We start from the raw sequence: 14890 nt of genomic DNA, 5'->3' as shown, positions 1-14890 counted from the left end.
GCCCTGAACCCTGGATGTTAACTAATTATATCAAAACCAATATTTATAAGATTCAAGATGTAAATAGGCTATATGTGGAATGCAGCATCCATTGTATCATCCAATGATCACCCATTGTGGAAACTGCAAATCTGTCTTCTTATTTGCTAGAGGCAAATGTTGCCAGCAGTTGATTTTCCATATGCAACGGAAAACACGGCACTGCGACAGCAGAAAAAAATTATCACTACTTTTTCTGAAAAATGGAAATAAGAAAGGAGCCTCGCAACGACAGTGAGTCCCATGACATGTGGCTCTGGGGAGAGGCTACAAACTCACCACACACCTGCACTGGCAAGACCTCATGCAAACCTGCTTATAAATACTGGAGTCCTCTGCATTCCGTTTTACTAGTGAAATGTCTGCACTGTGTGTGAGCGTAAATCCTGCTGTCACACCACTTTCAGATAAAATGATAAATAAAATAATTTGCAGCATTGAAATACTAATTAATGTATTATTAGTATGATCATTAACAAAAACAATAGAAATAAAAAGATATAATAATAATAATATAATAAAGTTGTTGTTGCAGTTGTTATTATTGCTACCTTATGTCTGTTATCTATCAATGTCCTTCTATTACTGTGGTCTGTTCTGTCTCTTGCAGCTGAGCCTCTGGATGGGGAGGAGTACTTGGATATATCAGGCATCCTACGGACCCAGGCGGGAAAATATGAGTGCAAATCCAGCAATGATGTTGCCACCCCAGATGTTAAATATGTCAATGTTGTTGTCAACTGTAAGTATAATGAATGAACTAACAAATGAAGGCATAAATAGATGGAAAACTGCCATTTTGAAAATATAAACGGAATGTAAAACATAACTTTATAATTCTGATTCTGTTTCTCGATGCTCACCTACAGTAAGTGCTTTATGACCTTTTGATCTTGATTAATGTTTCTTAGTCTTTATCTCTGGTACCTTGATTGTTGCTTCATCCTGGTTCCAATTCCTGTTCCGCTCCTCCGGTAATGGTCCCGCATTCGCACAGAACCTTGGTCCATACATGCCTATGCATCACTCTGTGATTATGTCCTATTGGCCACCAAAAACTCCAAGGTGTAACAAACGCAGGAGGATAATTGCTATTGTTAGATGATCTTGTTCACTGACTGCTCACAGCTTGGGTAACCGTGTACCAGTCCAGAATGCAGAAAACATAAAATCGACACTGTGGAGTTAGCCTATGCCAAGCAGAACTTGTTCTTACGTTCTTAGTGACTAGCAATAGTAGCTACTGATGCTGTTAGTGGCAAACTTATGCTGAGCATGCAGAAACTGCCAGAGGTGGAAATTTCATGTCCAGAAAGTTCAAATCCAGACCAAGATTTTGTTTCACCCAATCAGTTAAGTACTATGTGAAAGTGACTCTTTATGCTCAACTGGCTGGTTGAAACAAAAATCTTGGATTTTTACTTTATGGACGTGAAATTTCCACCTCTGGACACTGAATGTATCTGCTGCAGGGAATGAAACTCCTATGGAAAATGCTGCTCTCTTGTATGATTCTTCTCTTCCACCCAGCCGCCAGATAACACTCTCACCACTGTCAAAGAGTAAGGCCTCTGTCCGTACTCACAGGGAGTAGCTGACTGGGAGGGGTTGGCTCAGAATCTGATCTTTGGACTTGTCCCTGTAACATCTTGGGACTGTATTTAATCATCCTACATGGCACGTAAAAAGTTTTATTGTCACTCTCCTTACCACAGACAATTACGAGAGAAAGAATACAGAGCCCCTAAGCAACAGAGCACATTTAAAAACAGCAGCAAACAATAAAAACCAAATAAACTAAATGAGCCAATTCAACTAAATAAATAAATAAATAAACAAATAAATGAAATGAAATGATAAAACAACCATATGGTAAATAAAATCATTGACAGTTACAAAGAAATTTGTACAATTCTGCATTTGGAGTATGTTGTAAATGCATTGTATAATTAAAATGTATTGTAGTCCATGTGTAATGCTCGAGTAGCATAACATACAGAATCAGAATATTTTATTTATCGCCACATAATTTTATGCCACATGATAGCTTTATTCAGTAATAGCTTTATTTAAGTATTACTTTAAGGATATACAAGATGCTTTAAAGAAGGATTAAGGCAAAATGTATAAAAATCACATTTGGAGGTAAAACCACAGTAAAGCAAAATGAAAATGAAATTAAAGTAAAATCATAGCATGTAACGGACAGTAAAGAAATAAAACATCAACAATTAGCAATACACGACAACCTGGTTTTGTTGATGGAGTAAAGACACAGTCTAATTGAAAGATGGAGTAAAAATGTATATATTCGGGTGTTTTTGTAATGTATCTACTGTGTTTTCGTGCTGACGAATGACTAGGAGAGAATTCCATAGCTTAGGGCAGTAGTACTGAAAGCTGACTTTCCATATTTTGAGCAGATTGAGGGGGTGACCAGCAGGTTACTGTTGTGCGAGTTTGGAGAACTGGTGAAATGCAATCTCTGCAGCTAAGGCAAGGCATTATTCTGGCAGCTGCGCTGTGAACTCCTTATGGGCTTTTAACACAGCTCGTATGCACGCTTGGTAGTAGAACACTGCACAAGTCTATTCCAGCTGTCACAAAGGCACATGCAAGCTTTTCTCAATCAGCAGTGGAAAGCTTGTTGCAAATCTTGGCAATATTGTGAAGGTGGTAATAAGCTATCCTGGATACACTGCATCTTAAAGCTAAAGTGATTTTGGAAAGGGATACATCAATTCAATTCAATTCAATTTATTTTCGTACGAGGTATAGCGCATTTTCACAACATTACATTGTCTCAAAGCACTTTACATTACCCCTGCCCAGTGTCCCCAGAGAGCAAGCCAGAGGCAACAGTAGCAAGGAAAAACTCCCTAGAAGGAACCATGGGGGGGAACCAGACCCAAAGGGGGAGCCCATCCTCCAGGGGTCGGTAGAGGAAGCCCGAAATATCAAAGTCCTGATTTATGTAGCAGAATTGTAAATAGTCCATGGATACATGCAGGCGGTGCAGTGGAGTTCTGGATGCTGATGTCTGGGCAGGCATGTTAAGATGGTGGTGTGGCACGGTGCAGCAGCATGCAGGGGAGGACGGCAGATGTGTGGTCAGGCTGGGTGGACAGGCAGGGGGCTGCCCACCATCAGGAGCCCCATGACAGAATCCCTCGTGGTGCAGGGGAGGAATGAGCAGGGTGTTAATAAAAGTCTGTGACAAATGGACGGAATTAGACGGGGTAATTTGTAGTGCGGCATGGAGATAAAGAGGCTCCGGCAGGTCTAATTAACTATGGCAGCTTAACTAGGTGGGAAAGGTGGGGGGGGGGCAGGCATGAGGAATCCCTGAGCACCAGCACTCCAACGACACATGGGACACGTGAATCCAGAGTGACAGAACTGGGGGATGGGGTGGGGGGGGGGGCAGGGGCACAGGCATGAGGAATCCCTGAGCACCAGCACTCCAAAGACACATGGGACACGTGAAACACTGGGACACCAGCACTGGGCACCCAGTTCATCCAAAATCAATGACACTGATCCCAAACCAAGCCTATGCCACACACTATAGCACTAGCTGGGGATGGCAGCGAGAAGTATCAGCTCTGTCACCATATGCTACACTAAACCAGTGAGTTCGTAGCCTTGATTTAAATATCATGAGTGAGACTTAATGTCGGACGCTTGCTGGTAGACCATTGCATACTTTGGAGCCATGTAAATGAAGTCTCTGTAGCCAAATAAAGATCATTCCACTCTAGGCACCGCCGGGTATAGCCCACCTCTTGAAGGTGGGATTTATGGAACCAGTAAGACGTGAAAAGAAAAAATCATAGAGGTTAATATACAACAGTGCTGCACCATTCAGTGTCTTGTTGGTTAGCAGTAATTTGAAACCTAACTGGAAGCCAGTGGAGCGATTGCAGTGCAGGACTAGTATGCTTACATGTCATAGTCCTTGTTAGGACTTATGTTACAGGATTCTGCACCAACTGAAGTGTGTTTGATGATGCAGAGGCACACTTAACCAATAGGGCATTGCCATAGTCCAAAGGCACGTACTAACTTTTCTGCATTCTGAAGTAAGAGTATTGTTCTAAGTTTTGTGATGTTCCTCAGATGGAAGGAAGCTGCTTTTGCCACATTATTTATGTTAACATCCAGAGACAAGGGTGAGTCGATAGTGAGACGGAGTCTTTTAACCACTGTGTTTACATTGACTAGGCAGTAGGGTGGGGTGGAAAAATCTAAATTTCCAATAGCACTTTCCAATAGTGCGGAAAAGTTGTCACTGGACCTCGTTATTAAACATGCAAAATATCGTTGAAATAGGTTAATATTTTCAGGTTCCGCAACGCAATCGAAGTTTTCACCTGTCACATCAATGGACAATATACACTCACCTAAAGGATTATTAGGAACACCTGTTCAATTTCTCATTAATGCAATTATCTAATCAACCAATCACATGGCAGTTGCTTCAATGCATTTAGGGGTGTGGTCCTGGTCAAGACAATCTCCTGAACTCCAAACTGAATGTCAGAATGGGAAAGAAAGGTGATTTAAGCAATTTTGAGCGTGGCATGGTTGTTGGTGCCAGACAGGCCGGTCTGAGTATTTCACAATCTGCTCAGTTACTGGGATTTTCACGCACAACCATTTCTAGGGTTTACAAAGAATGGTGTGCAAAGGGAAAAACATCCAGTATGCGGCAGTCCTGTGGACGAAAATGCCTTGTTGATGCTAGAGGTCAGAGGAGAAAGGGTGCCGACTGATTCAAGCTGATAGAAGAGCAACTTTGACTGAAATAACCACTCGTTACAACCGAGGTATGCAGCAAAGCATTTGTGAAGCCACAACACGCACAACCTTGAGGCGGATGGGCTACAACAGCAGAAGACCCCACCGGGTACCACTCATCTCCACTACAAATAGGAAAAAGAGGCTACAATTTGCACGAGCTCACCAAAATTGGACAGTTGAAGACTGGAAAAATGTTGCCTGGTCTGATGAGTCTCGATTTCTGTTGAGACATTCAAATGGTAGAGTCAGAATTTGGCGTAAACAGAATGAGACCATGGATCCATCATGCCTTGTTACCACCGTGCAGGCTGGTGGTGGTGGTGTAATGGTGTGGGGGATGTTTTCTTGGCACACTTTCGGCCCCTTAGTGCCAATTGGGCATCGTTTAAATGCCACGGCCTACCTGAGCATTGTTTCTGACCATGTCCATCCCTTTATGACCACCATGTACCCATCCTCTGATGGCTACTTCCAGCAGGATAATGCACCATGTCACAAAGCTCGAATCATTTCAAATTGGTTTCTTGAACATGACAATGAGTTCACTGTACTAAAATGGCCCCCACAGTCACCAGATCTCAACCCAATAGAGCATCTTTGGGATGTGGTGGAACGGGAGCTTCGTGCCCTGGATGTGCATCCCACAAATCTCCATCAACTGCAAGATGCTATCCTATCAATATGGGCCAACATGTCTAAAGAATGCTTTCAGCACCTTGTTGAATCAATGCCACGTAGAATTAAGGCAGTTCTGAAGGCGAAAGGGGGTCAAACACCCTATTAGTATGGTGTTCCTAATAATCCTTTAGGTGAATGTACACTATCCATTATCTATACTCATCGGTGTAGTGTTTGTGCACTTTCACAACATAATAATCACTACAAAATACCAACGTTCAGGTAACGCAGATTTTTACTGGGTATCAGCCATACACATACATTACATCGCTCTGCGGCTCTACGTGCATTACGATTAATCACCTGTCACATCAATGTGCAGATCCACGCTACGTATCATAACCCAATGTAAAATTGTTCCTCAGTGCCACCAAAACGAAAAGTATTAAGCATGACAGTCAAAATGGTTAGATACACTATGTTACCAAAAATATTGGGACACCTGAATTCAATGATTTGGAGGGGTGTCCCAATATTTTTGGTAAGACCCAGATGGATAAAGCAGTATAGATAATGGACAGTGTATATTGCCAGTATGTCAGTGTAAGCATGCTCCTGTGCGCCACATTTCTGAATGAGTCGTTTCTCACTTACTCATTGTCACTGACCGATTGTTAGGTTCTTGTATTAAATTGGAACAGTTTTACATTGCGTTATGATATGGATGATACGTAGCGTGGATCTGCGCATTGATGTGACAGGTGAAAACTTGGATCGCGTTGCGGAACCTGAAAATATTAACCTATTTCAAAGATATTTTGCACGTTTAATAACGAGGTCCAGTGACAATTTCCGCACTATTGGAAATTGTTATTAGAAATTTTGATTTTTTTTCACCCCACCCTACTAGGCAGCCATCAAGCTGCATGCTATTGCCGGCACCCTGGGCTGTCTGTGGACCCTTGTTCTGTTAGGGCTTCACTGGCCGTACAGCTCCTGACTTCAGCTAAGTATTCCTCAGTCCTTGACAGCTGTGACAGCTCATCTGTTTTAACAGATATTGCACATCTGTGTGTCATCTGCATAACAATGAAAACTCACACAGTTTCCTAATAATATCACCGAGGGGCTTGTGTTGCCCGCATACTGATGGAAGCTGATATTATATTTATTAATTATAGTGGCCAGTGGTAGAATATGAAGGTTCCTGCTTCCAGCGTCAAGCCCTGGGAGACTTTCACACAAGGTATATGTTGTACTCATACATGACAAACTAGCTGGAGTGAGAAGAGTAAGATGGGGGGGGGGTTAGGGTTAGATCAGTTCTCCTTTCTTTTGTTTACCTTTATTTTGTTGAATGTGGTCACATGACATCCTGTGAGATTTCCATCTTACGACTGTGAGATGGTTAGAAGCATTTTAAATAGCATCACAGGTGAAGACTTAGTGAGATACAGCCAGTCAGATAAGATCTAAACCAGGCTAATGCTGAGCTGGTGAGGCCAGACAGTAGAGGATCTTATGGTTAATGGTGTCTAAGGCAGCACTTGGAACAAGATGAATTAAAATAGGCAGTTTCGTATTGAGCCTTTGAAACATTAAGAAGTGCTATCTCAGTACTACTGTGGATTCTAAAATCAGCCTGCAATTTTTCTTTGAGATTATGACCATTGAGCTAATCATTATTCGCAACAGTTACCACTCAGTGATTTGGCCAAAGAGAGTAAGATTAGAAATAGGTGTGTAATTATTAATCACAGTAGAATCAAGATCTCTTTTCTACCAGAAAGGTCTGACAATGGCTGTTTTAAAACTAAGTGGATAAATTCCCTGCTGCAGTGATTAAAAATTCCCTGAATATCATTTCATAACATTCAAAACCTGTTCATTTTTTTTTTTGCAGAAATAGGATCAAATCCACAGCTGGAGGATTTTAGATAGACTATGACTCCAGTCAGTGCCAAAACATCTAACAGAAAAGCTGTGCATTATAATACTTGCTCTACTGGTGAATAACCAGTCTGTAGGGGGCAGAATTCCCAGTCTTCTTTCAAATGGAAGCGATTCTGTTAGTAAAAACAAAGCTGCAAAGTCATTGGATTTGTCAGTCGAGGATTGAGGGGTGAGGTGAGGGGTGAGGGTAGACTTTTCAAGGGGTCATCTCTGGGTGGGGATGGGGGGGGGGGGTAATCATTAGGCCAATAGTGGAAATATTGGGCTATCTGCTTCACTATTAACATGATAGCCCCACTTTGCAGGACTGCACACCTGTATAAGGAACAAATGCAGTTTTTGAGAAACTGTATGACTTAATAGCTTTGGGTCTGTCTAATATGAAGCAGCTGGGAGCTGGAAGTACCACCAGCCTGTCCTCCGATTGTCAGCTCACTCGGGTTCGAGTCGTTTCACAGGGGAGAAAATCACCATCCGCCCTCTGTCAAGACCTCGAGGAGGTCGTCAGCAGCAGAAGACATTAGCAGCAGATATTATAAGTCCTGTAAGTTGCGAGGTGGAGCCTCTATTGGTTGAACTTGTTCATCCAGCACATCCCACAGAAAGGACTCTGTTTGCCAGAGGTGGGCGACTTCAGTCATATGTGTTCGGAATGCCCACATGTCCACTATACTACATAGCGAATAGGCCATTTTGTAGTCAACTGGAGAGCAAGTCAAAACACAGAAGGCCAAATTCACAGATGGGAAATCACACTGCTTTTTTAAATGATTATACCCGGATCAGATATACTGTAACATTAAATCCATCTGCCTAATACTGTGTAGGCCCCTCTTGTGCTGCCAGAACAGCTCAGACCCGTCGAGGCATGGACTCCAAAAGCCCTCTGAAGGTGTCCTGTGGAATCTGGCACTAAGACTTTAGCAGCAAATCCTCTAAGTCCTGTAAGTTGCAAGGTGGGACATCCATGGATTGAACTTGCTTGTCCAGCACATCCCACAGGTGCATGATTGGATTGAGATCTGGGGACTTTGGAGACCAATTCAGCACCTTAGCAGACGGCTGTTATAATGGTGGATTTGCCAGGTAGCAGAAAAGAATGCTTCTTTGCTGAGGAAACATCGGCTAGTGCGTGAAATGAATTTGCGAGCAGACCATATATGGCAACAGAAGGATTTGACCAAAGCTCCCTGAGATTTTCAATCCATCATACCATATCTGGACCAAGACCTACCACAGATAGCCGAAACCACGAATAATGGTGAACCATCTGCGGACCCCATATATAATGTGACTTTTGTGTACATTCATTTGGTTAAGTTTCATTGATAAAATACACACAGGAAGACATTACAACATTAAATACAGTAATTATAAAGTGTATTCAGTCGAAATAAAAGGATTCTGATGGTTTAGCTTCATTCTCAAGAGACGATATAGCAATGAAAAAATATAATGTATCAAGTGATGAAAGAGCAATGAAAATCATGTTTTTTATACCCCTCATAGGACAAAGGAACACTGAAAAAAACATGCTACTGTTACACATTTTACAATGATAAATGTTGTATCATGTATCAGTACATGATTTGTAATGAGAAAAATGTATTTGTTTAAAATGATCTTTTTTTGTGGGTACTCACTGGTTTACAGACTGTACTTACTTGGCACACGGTTTGAAACTGTTTCTGGAATTTTTAAACTTCTTTTTTGGACCACAGTAAACCACAGTTACTGAAACCCCGGACACTGGGGGACACACTGTAATAATTAGCCAGTTTTCTTATTTATCACTGCGATTGGCCGATTCTGATGGTTCATACGACCATTTTGACGTATGTTTTTAAAAATATTTTGAGGTACACATTAATGATCATTGTCATTTTTGTTATTTTCAATCTTTTGCATGCTTGCACACTGCTACGTGTTCTAGTGCAGTGTATACGCCTATGTACACTCCTATGTGCAGTGTACACGCACTGTGCACGTGCCTATGTAGGGGCATGTTGCTATCTTGATAACACACCCTTTAAATAACAGTGAAATACTGCACCATTGACTTTACACCAGGTTTTCGTTGGTCAATAACACAATCACATTCCGCTGGCTGAAGATAGCGATGTGCCAACAAAACACCTGATTCCGCCTCATTTTAGGACCTGGAAAATAACAACTGCATTGGGCTCATGCTAGTAAAGATTTGCATTGCAGCTGGCTCCGCATTGCTCTGGGTGTAAAATAGGACCCTATGTCTTCTGCGTGGTATTTCAGAAGACAGTCTGTCTCACTGCTCCTTAGTTTTCCTGGTGACATTGATGGTTACTTATCAACACAATGGAGGCAACCAAGAAAACTAAGCTCCGCCTCTCTGTGGAATTTGGTAAAAAAAAAACTTGTAAGTTCAGCAAAGGGATTTACTGACCCCTTTCTTGTGTTGATCGCACTTGTTCCTGTCTGACTTATCAGCCACTACTATCCTCTCAATGGATCAATGGCGCAAATGAAGTGGCCCGTTCTGGATGCAAATATATTGTGAGATATCCCTGGATATCTGCTTACAGAAACAAAAAGCCACCCACTTACCATCGTGGGCAGAGTGTCTGATTTTCAAAATGCGATAATAATGTATAAGTCCTGTCTCACAAGCGAGCATGTTAGCCGCTTTTGTGCAGAATGTCAAGTGATGCAGGAAGAGTTAGGCTGCATAATTCCGATCAGCTTGGATGCCATCCATGAACGATAACTGTTAGAGGTTACATAACAAATATTACTTTTTACAGAGCTGCTCAATGAGAGCAGCGATTGGATAATAAAATATATACCATGCATTTTCCATTACCACTTACAGTGAACTAGTACAGTGTCACAGTGAACTTGGAGGACAGGGCACAAAGCTGGGAGCTCTGCAGTTTAGTGGCACCTAAACTGATTTGAAGCTGCAGCACCAGGGGAAATGCCAGGGGAGAAACGAACTCCACAAACAGAGCCAGGGCTGTGAATCGGCCATGACTGAGCCACTAAATTGCTGAGCCACTATCCTTTAACAGACATTATTAAATATCTGGTAAAGCTTTTCATTAATTGTACCTTCATGATGTCATTATAATGCATTAGTATAATATTCAGTCCACCTTCATAATGCATTCATAGAACATTCAGTGCACCTTGATGATGCATTTATAATTCATGCATAAAACATTCATAAACATCATGTAAATAGACCATAACATCCTGATTTACACTATATGAACCAGGGGTGGTTATCCCAAAAACCTGCATACACACTGGCTCTTTGCAGATAATATTGCTTACCCCTGATATGGACAATAGTATTGGGACACACCTCTTAATCGGTGAATTCAAGTGTTCCATTCAGACCCATTGTCACAGGTGTATAAAATCAAGCCCCCAGCCATGCAGTCTTGTTTCCAAACATTTGTGAAAGAATGGGTCATTTTGAAGAGCTCAGTGAATGTAATTGTGGTATCGTCATAGGATGCCACCTTTGCAATGAGTCAGTTTGTGAAATTTCTTCCCTGCTAACAAATACTATATGATAATAACAAACATTATAATCATATAATGTTTGTTATTAGTATATACTAAAGCTGGTATGTTACAATGTTATGGTATACTTTCTATAAACACATTATGAAGGTACTATGAATGTTCTGTGAATGCATAATGAATGCATTATGACAGCAGTTTATGTAAAGCATTGCGAAATGTTTTGTTTAAAATATGAATCAAGCCATTTCTAACATTGATAATTGAATAAATGAGATGACATTTTTGACAATCAAAAATGTATGGATACATTTACTGTAAGCATTTATTGCCCACACTTTTCTTTTTCTAAACAGAAAAATGTTACATGAGCCAAGGTGAAGTTTCACTTCAAAAAGAGAATTAGGGTGGTTAGATGGATGAATAATATAGTAAGAAGTAAAACTTAAATTCATATAATGCAATCATAGTTTCTTTTATGTTTTACTTTGAAAAGCAAAAATAATTATGAATTCATTGATAATGTGAAGTATGAATCAGTGCTGTACATCTTCATTTGGGCTTCAGTGTGAAACTTCCACAATTTCCTCACACTTTTTGTGTTTCTGTACAAAGAATCCTTTTGATGAGAAATCCAATTGTGACATGCTGTGCTAATTGTTTATAATGTTTCAGACGCCTGTGTGAGACAGTCTTTTTTACGAAAAACACCATAAAAGAAAAGAAAGCAATGTGTAATCAGGAATCCTCCATGCAAGTGTAGATTTTATGGTCATAAAAGGGCAAATTTAAAATTGACTTATTTAAGTTATATGGCGTTGACTCTTTTTTTTCCATTTTTTGTTCTCAGCATAGTTTTTCCATTATGCAAACTAATTCTTTGATAGTTGATTATTGACATAAATAAGACTTATTTTTTTAATAATTGTAAAAAAACTGAAATGTTAATCCTTGAAATCTGGAGTAGTTTGCCTTTGTGCGAGCAATTCAACTGCATTCAAGTAGGACACAAATAAATGAGTCATTACCATGTCATTGCTGAAATTGCAGGGACAAGATTTAAAAAAATAAAAAAAAAAAATGGAAAAATTACAACCCAGAAAACAACAAATGGTGTTACAATGGGTCGACTTAAACCCTGCGGAAACATCCTAACTACCCAACCACAATATCCGGTGAACACGTCAAGCTGTATATCAAATTTAAAACCCTGATCCTAGGGCAATCCCCACGGGGGCTATTCCAGCCTATCTAGGGGTAGAAGGCTGTAACAGAAATTACAAAGCAGAGGAAGAGCAAAGTTAATAAATGGAGAGGAGGAGAAATCACTGAACGATGTGAGGAAGAGATGAATAACCACAGTGTATTATTTCTATTTACTATTAAACAAAAACTATACCATAAGAGAAAGGACTCTGTTTGCCAGAGGTGGGCAACTTGAGTCATATGACTCTCAGGCTGTGTTCGGAATGCCCGCTTGTCCACAATATAGTGCTCTACATAGTGAATAGGCCATTTTGTAGTCAACAGGCAAGCAAGTCAAAACATAGCAGGCAAAATGCACACAGTAGCACTTCAACAGCAAATAGTATCAACAACCAGGCAACAAAGCTGCTGGAATCCCCTCCCCGCAACAATTTTTCATAATACTGAAGACAGGCAACAATCTTTGCAGTGGATGACGGGAGTGAAGTTAAGCGGAAAACCAGGAACGAGGATCACTGACATGATCTTATAATTAACGTGAACATTTTTTTAGATTCTGTCTGTTCCACACAATCATGATAAATTATGAGATTATGAGATGAGTCAAACTATAAGTTTGTCTCCATATATGTTAATTATTATTGAATCTTAACACTGCTCTATGTGCCCTTAAATTGCCCCTCGGGGACAAATAAAGTGTTTGATTGATTGATTGATTGATTGATTGATTACATATAGATCCCATTGAATTGATTACAAAAATACCATATGTTGGGCATGGACAGTACCTGTGGCTGCCACATATGGTATAATAAACCTGAATTTTAATCCATCCATCTGTATTCCATATTCCCATTACAGACAGCTCTGGGTATGAAGCTGGGGTAGGATTCCAGTCTGTTGTGTGGTGCATATACTCCTACAGACTACTACACTACAGTCTTTGGACCAGGAAAGTAAATAGAGGAGATCCTCATGAGAATAGAATGCAAAGTCCCCACAATATAATGCAGTATATTCTGCACAGGGGCAGCGTGTGGCTCAGTCGGCTAAGCCTCTGTGCTTGTGATCAGAAGGTTGCCAGTTCAGGCCTGGGGGCTATGGGTGACTGCCCTTCACAACCAGTTTGTTCTTTTCTACAGAGAGGGTGGCGTAAAAAGAATTTTCCCATGAGGGTCAATGAAGTGCTTCTTATAATTATTACAAATGGGGGGGTTGAAATTAATTTATTTAGTCAACACATTTCCAAAGTGAAATACAGACAGGTAATATACGCAACTTATTTGAATATTAACTTTCCTTACATCAATATTTATTTATTTTTCCCCAAACATTCAGGTGATCTACTTGTGTTAACATAGTTATTTGTTGTGCATTTTCTTCAAAATTTCCCACTACCATAAAGTGTTGAGTTTTTTCAACAATAACTTTTGTCATTCTTTGTAGATCCTCCCTTCATCAAAGAGGCCAAGAGCTCTGAAACCCAAGTAGGACGTCTGGGTGTCCTGCAGTGTGACGCATCAGCCGTACCTAAGCCTGAGTTTGATTGGTACAGAGATGACAAAAGGTAAAGTTACATTGCATTTTTTTTCTTCCTGTATTGGCCTACCTGATCATTATAGTATGGGACAGCGTGTGGGACAGGAAGTTTTATGAGTATTTCTACTATGTAAGCAAGCATAAAGCATTGAAAAAAAAATTAAAACAAACAAAATGCATTCTCTTCTTCTAGACTAATCAACACCCATGGAATTAACATCCAAATCTTTGGGAGTCGCACTCTCTTGGTGGTTTCCAACGTTACTGAGGATGATTATGGAAATTACACATGTGTGGCTACAAACAAACTTGGAAATCACAATGCCAGTCTGTTCCTATATAGTAAGTATACAAGTATCTTTTATTGGAAGGATTTTTCAAAATGTTTTGAAAATATATGGATGTACCTTTAAATTATTATTTGTTTAGTTTTTGAACAAAATGGAAACTTATACGGCTAATTCATTTGTAAATGACTTAATTGATTATGTATAATACCTTTTTAATGATTTTGAATAAATTATGTAAGTTGATGTGAGTTAAAAACTCTAGTTAGACACATGGATTTCTTTTTGAAAACTACAGCAGTGGTTCATGAAAAATTGCATTTAACAAATATACTACAGTCTGAATACTCAGTCAAAAGGAAATATGACTTTGGTTGGCTATTTTTTGGAGGTGAAATACCCAAAGGTACCATTGGCTTATTGACTTGGATTTGGTTATCATCTATGATTTACAGAGGAGACCTTGAAGCAATTGCCACTCTAAGCTAATGAAGTTTAAAGGTAGCAAAGTTTAGCTCTTAAATTTTGTTTCTGAAATATTCAGTTTGCTCAAACTTTATTACTGCCCTCTTTTTGTGCACATTTTTCCAGTACAGTCACTCATCTTCACTGATGCCTTGATCCAATGACTATTCCTCACTTATTCACCTGTAAAAGTGTTTGTTTCGATCATCTTAATTCATGCCCCACATGGAAAGAACCTATATGAGGATATATGCGCATATATGAAACCTATATGCAGTATATATGCATATATATGCTGCATATATGCGTATATATGCCACATATAGGCAAAATTGAGGTGCATACTGTATATGTGCATATACAGGCCATATAGGTCTCCTGTATTAAGCACTCTGGTGTGAACAGGCGTAACCCAAAAGCGCACCTAAATTTTTTAAGCACTCTTTTGACTTAAGCGCCTGTTGGGGAAATAG

General features: G+C 40.0%; 1 protein-coding gene across 2 annotated transcripts in view; it reads left to right on the top strand.

The window, feature by feature from the left end:
* Positions 1-14890, top strand: part of lsamp (limbic system associated membrane protein) — a 299410-nt gene that overhangs the window by 273486 nt on the left and 11034 nt on the right. For both annotated transcript variants that reach the window (XM_072701351.1, XM_072701350.1), the window contains 3 exons: positions 650-781; positions 13573-13693; positions 13859-14007. In XM_072701351.1, the coding sequence (XP_072557452.1) occupies positions 650-781; positions 13573-13693; positions 13859-14007 (402 nt within the window). The remainder of the gene's footprint in view (positions 1-649; positions 782-13572; positions 13694-13858; positions 14008-14890) is intronic.

The sequence above is a fragment of the Paramormyrops kingsleyae genome, chromosome 17, assembly GCF_048594095.1.
Source record: "Paramormyrops kingsleyae isolate MSU_618 chromosome 17, PKINGS_0.4, whole genome shotgun sequence".
Classification (NCBI taxonomy): Eukaryota; Metazoa; Chordata; class Actinopteri; order Osteoglossiformes; family Mormyridae; genus Paramormyrops; species Paramormyrops kingsleyae.
The sequence above is the reverse complement of the archived record's forward strand: the minus strand, read 5'-3'. Positions and strand labels throughout refer to the sequence as shown.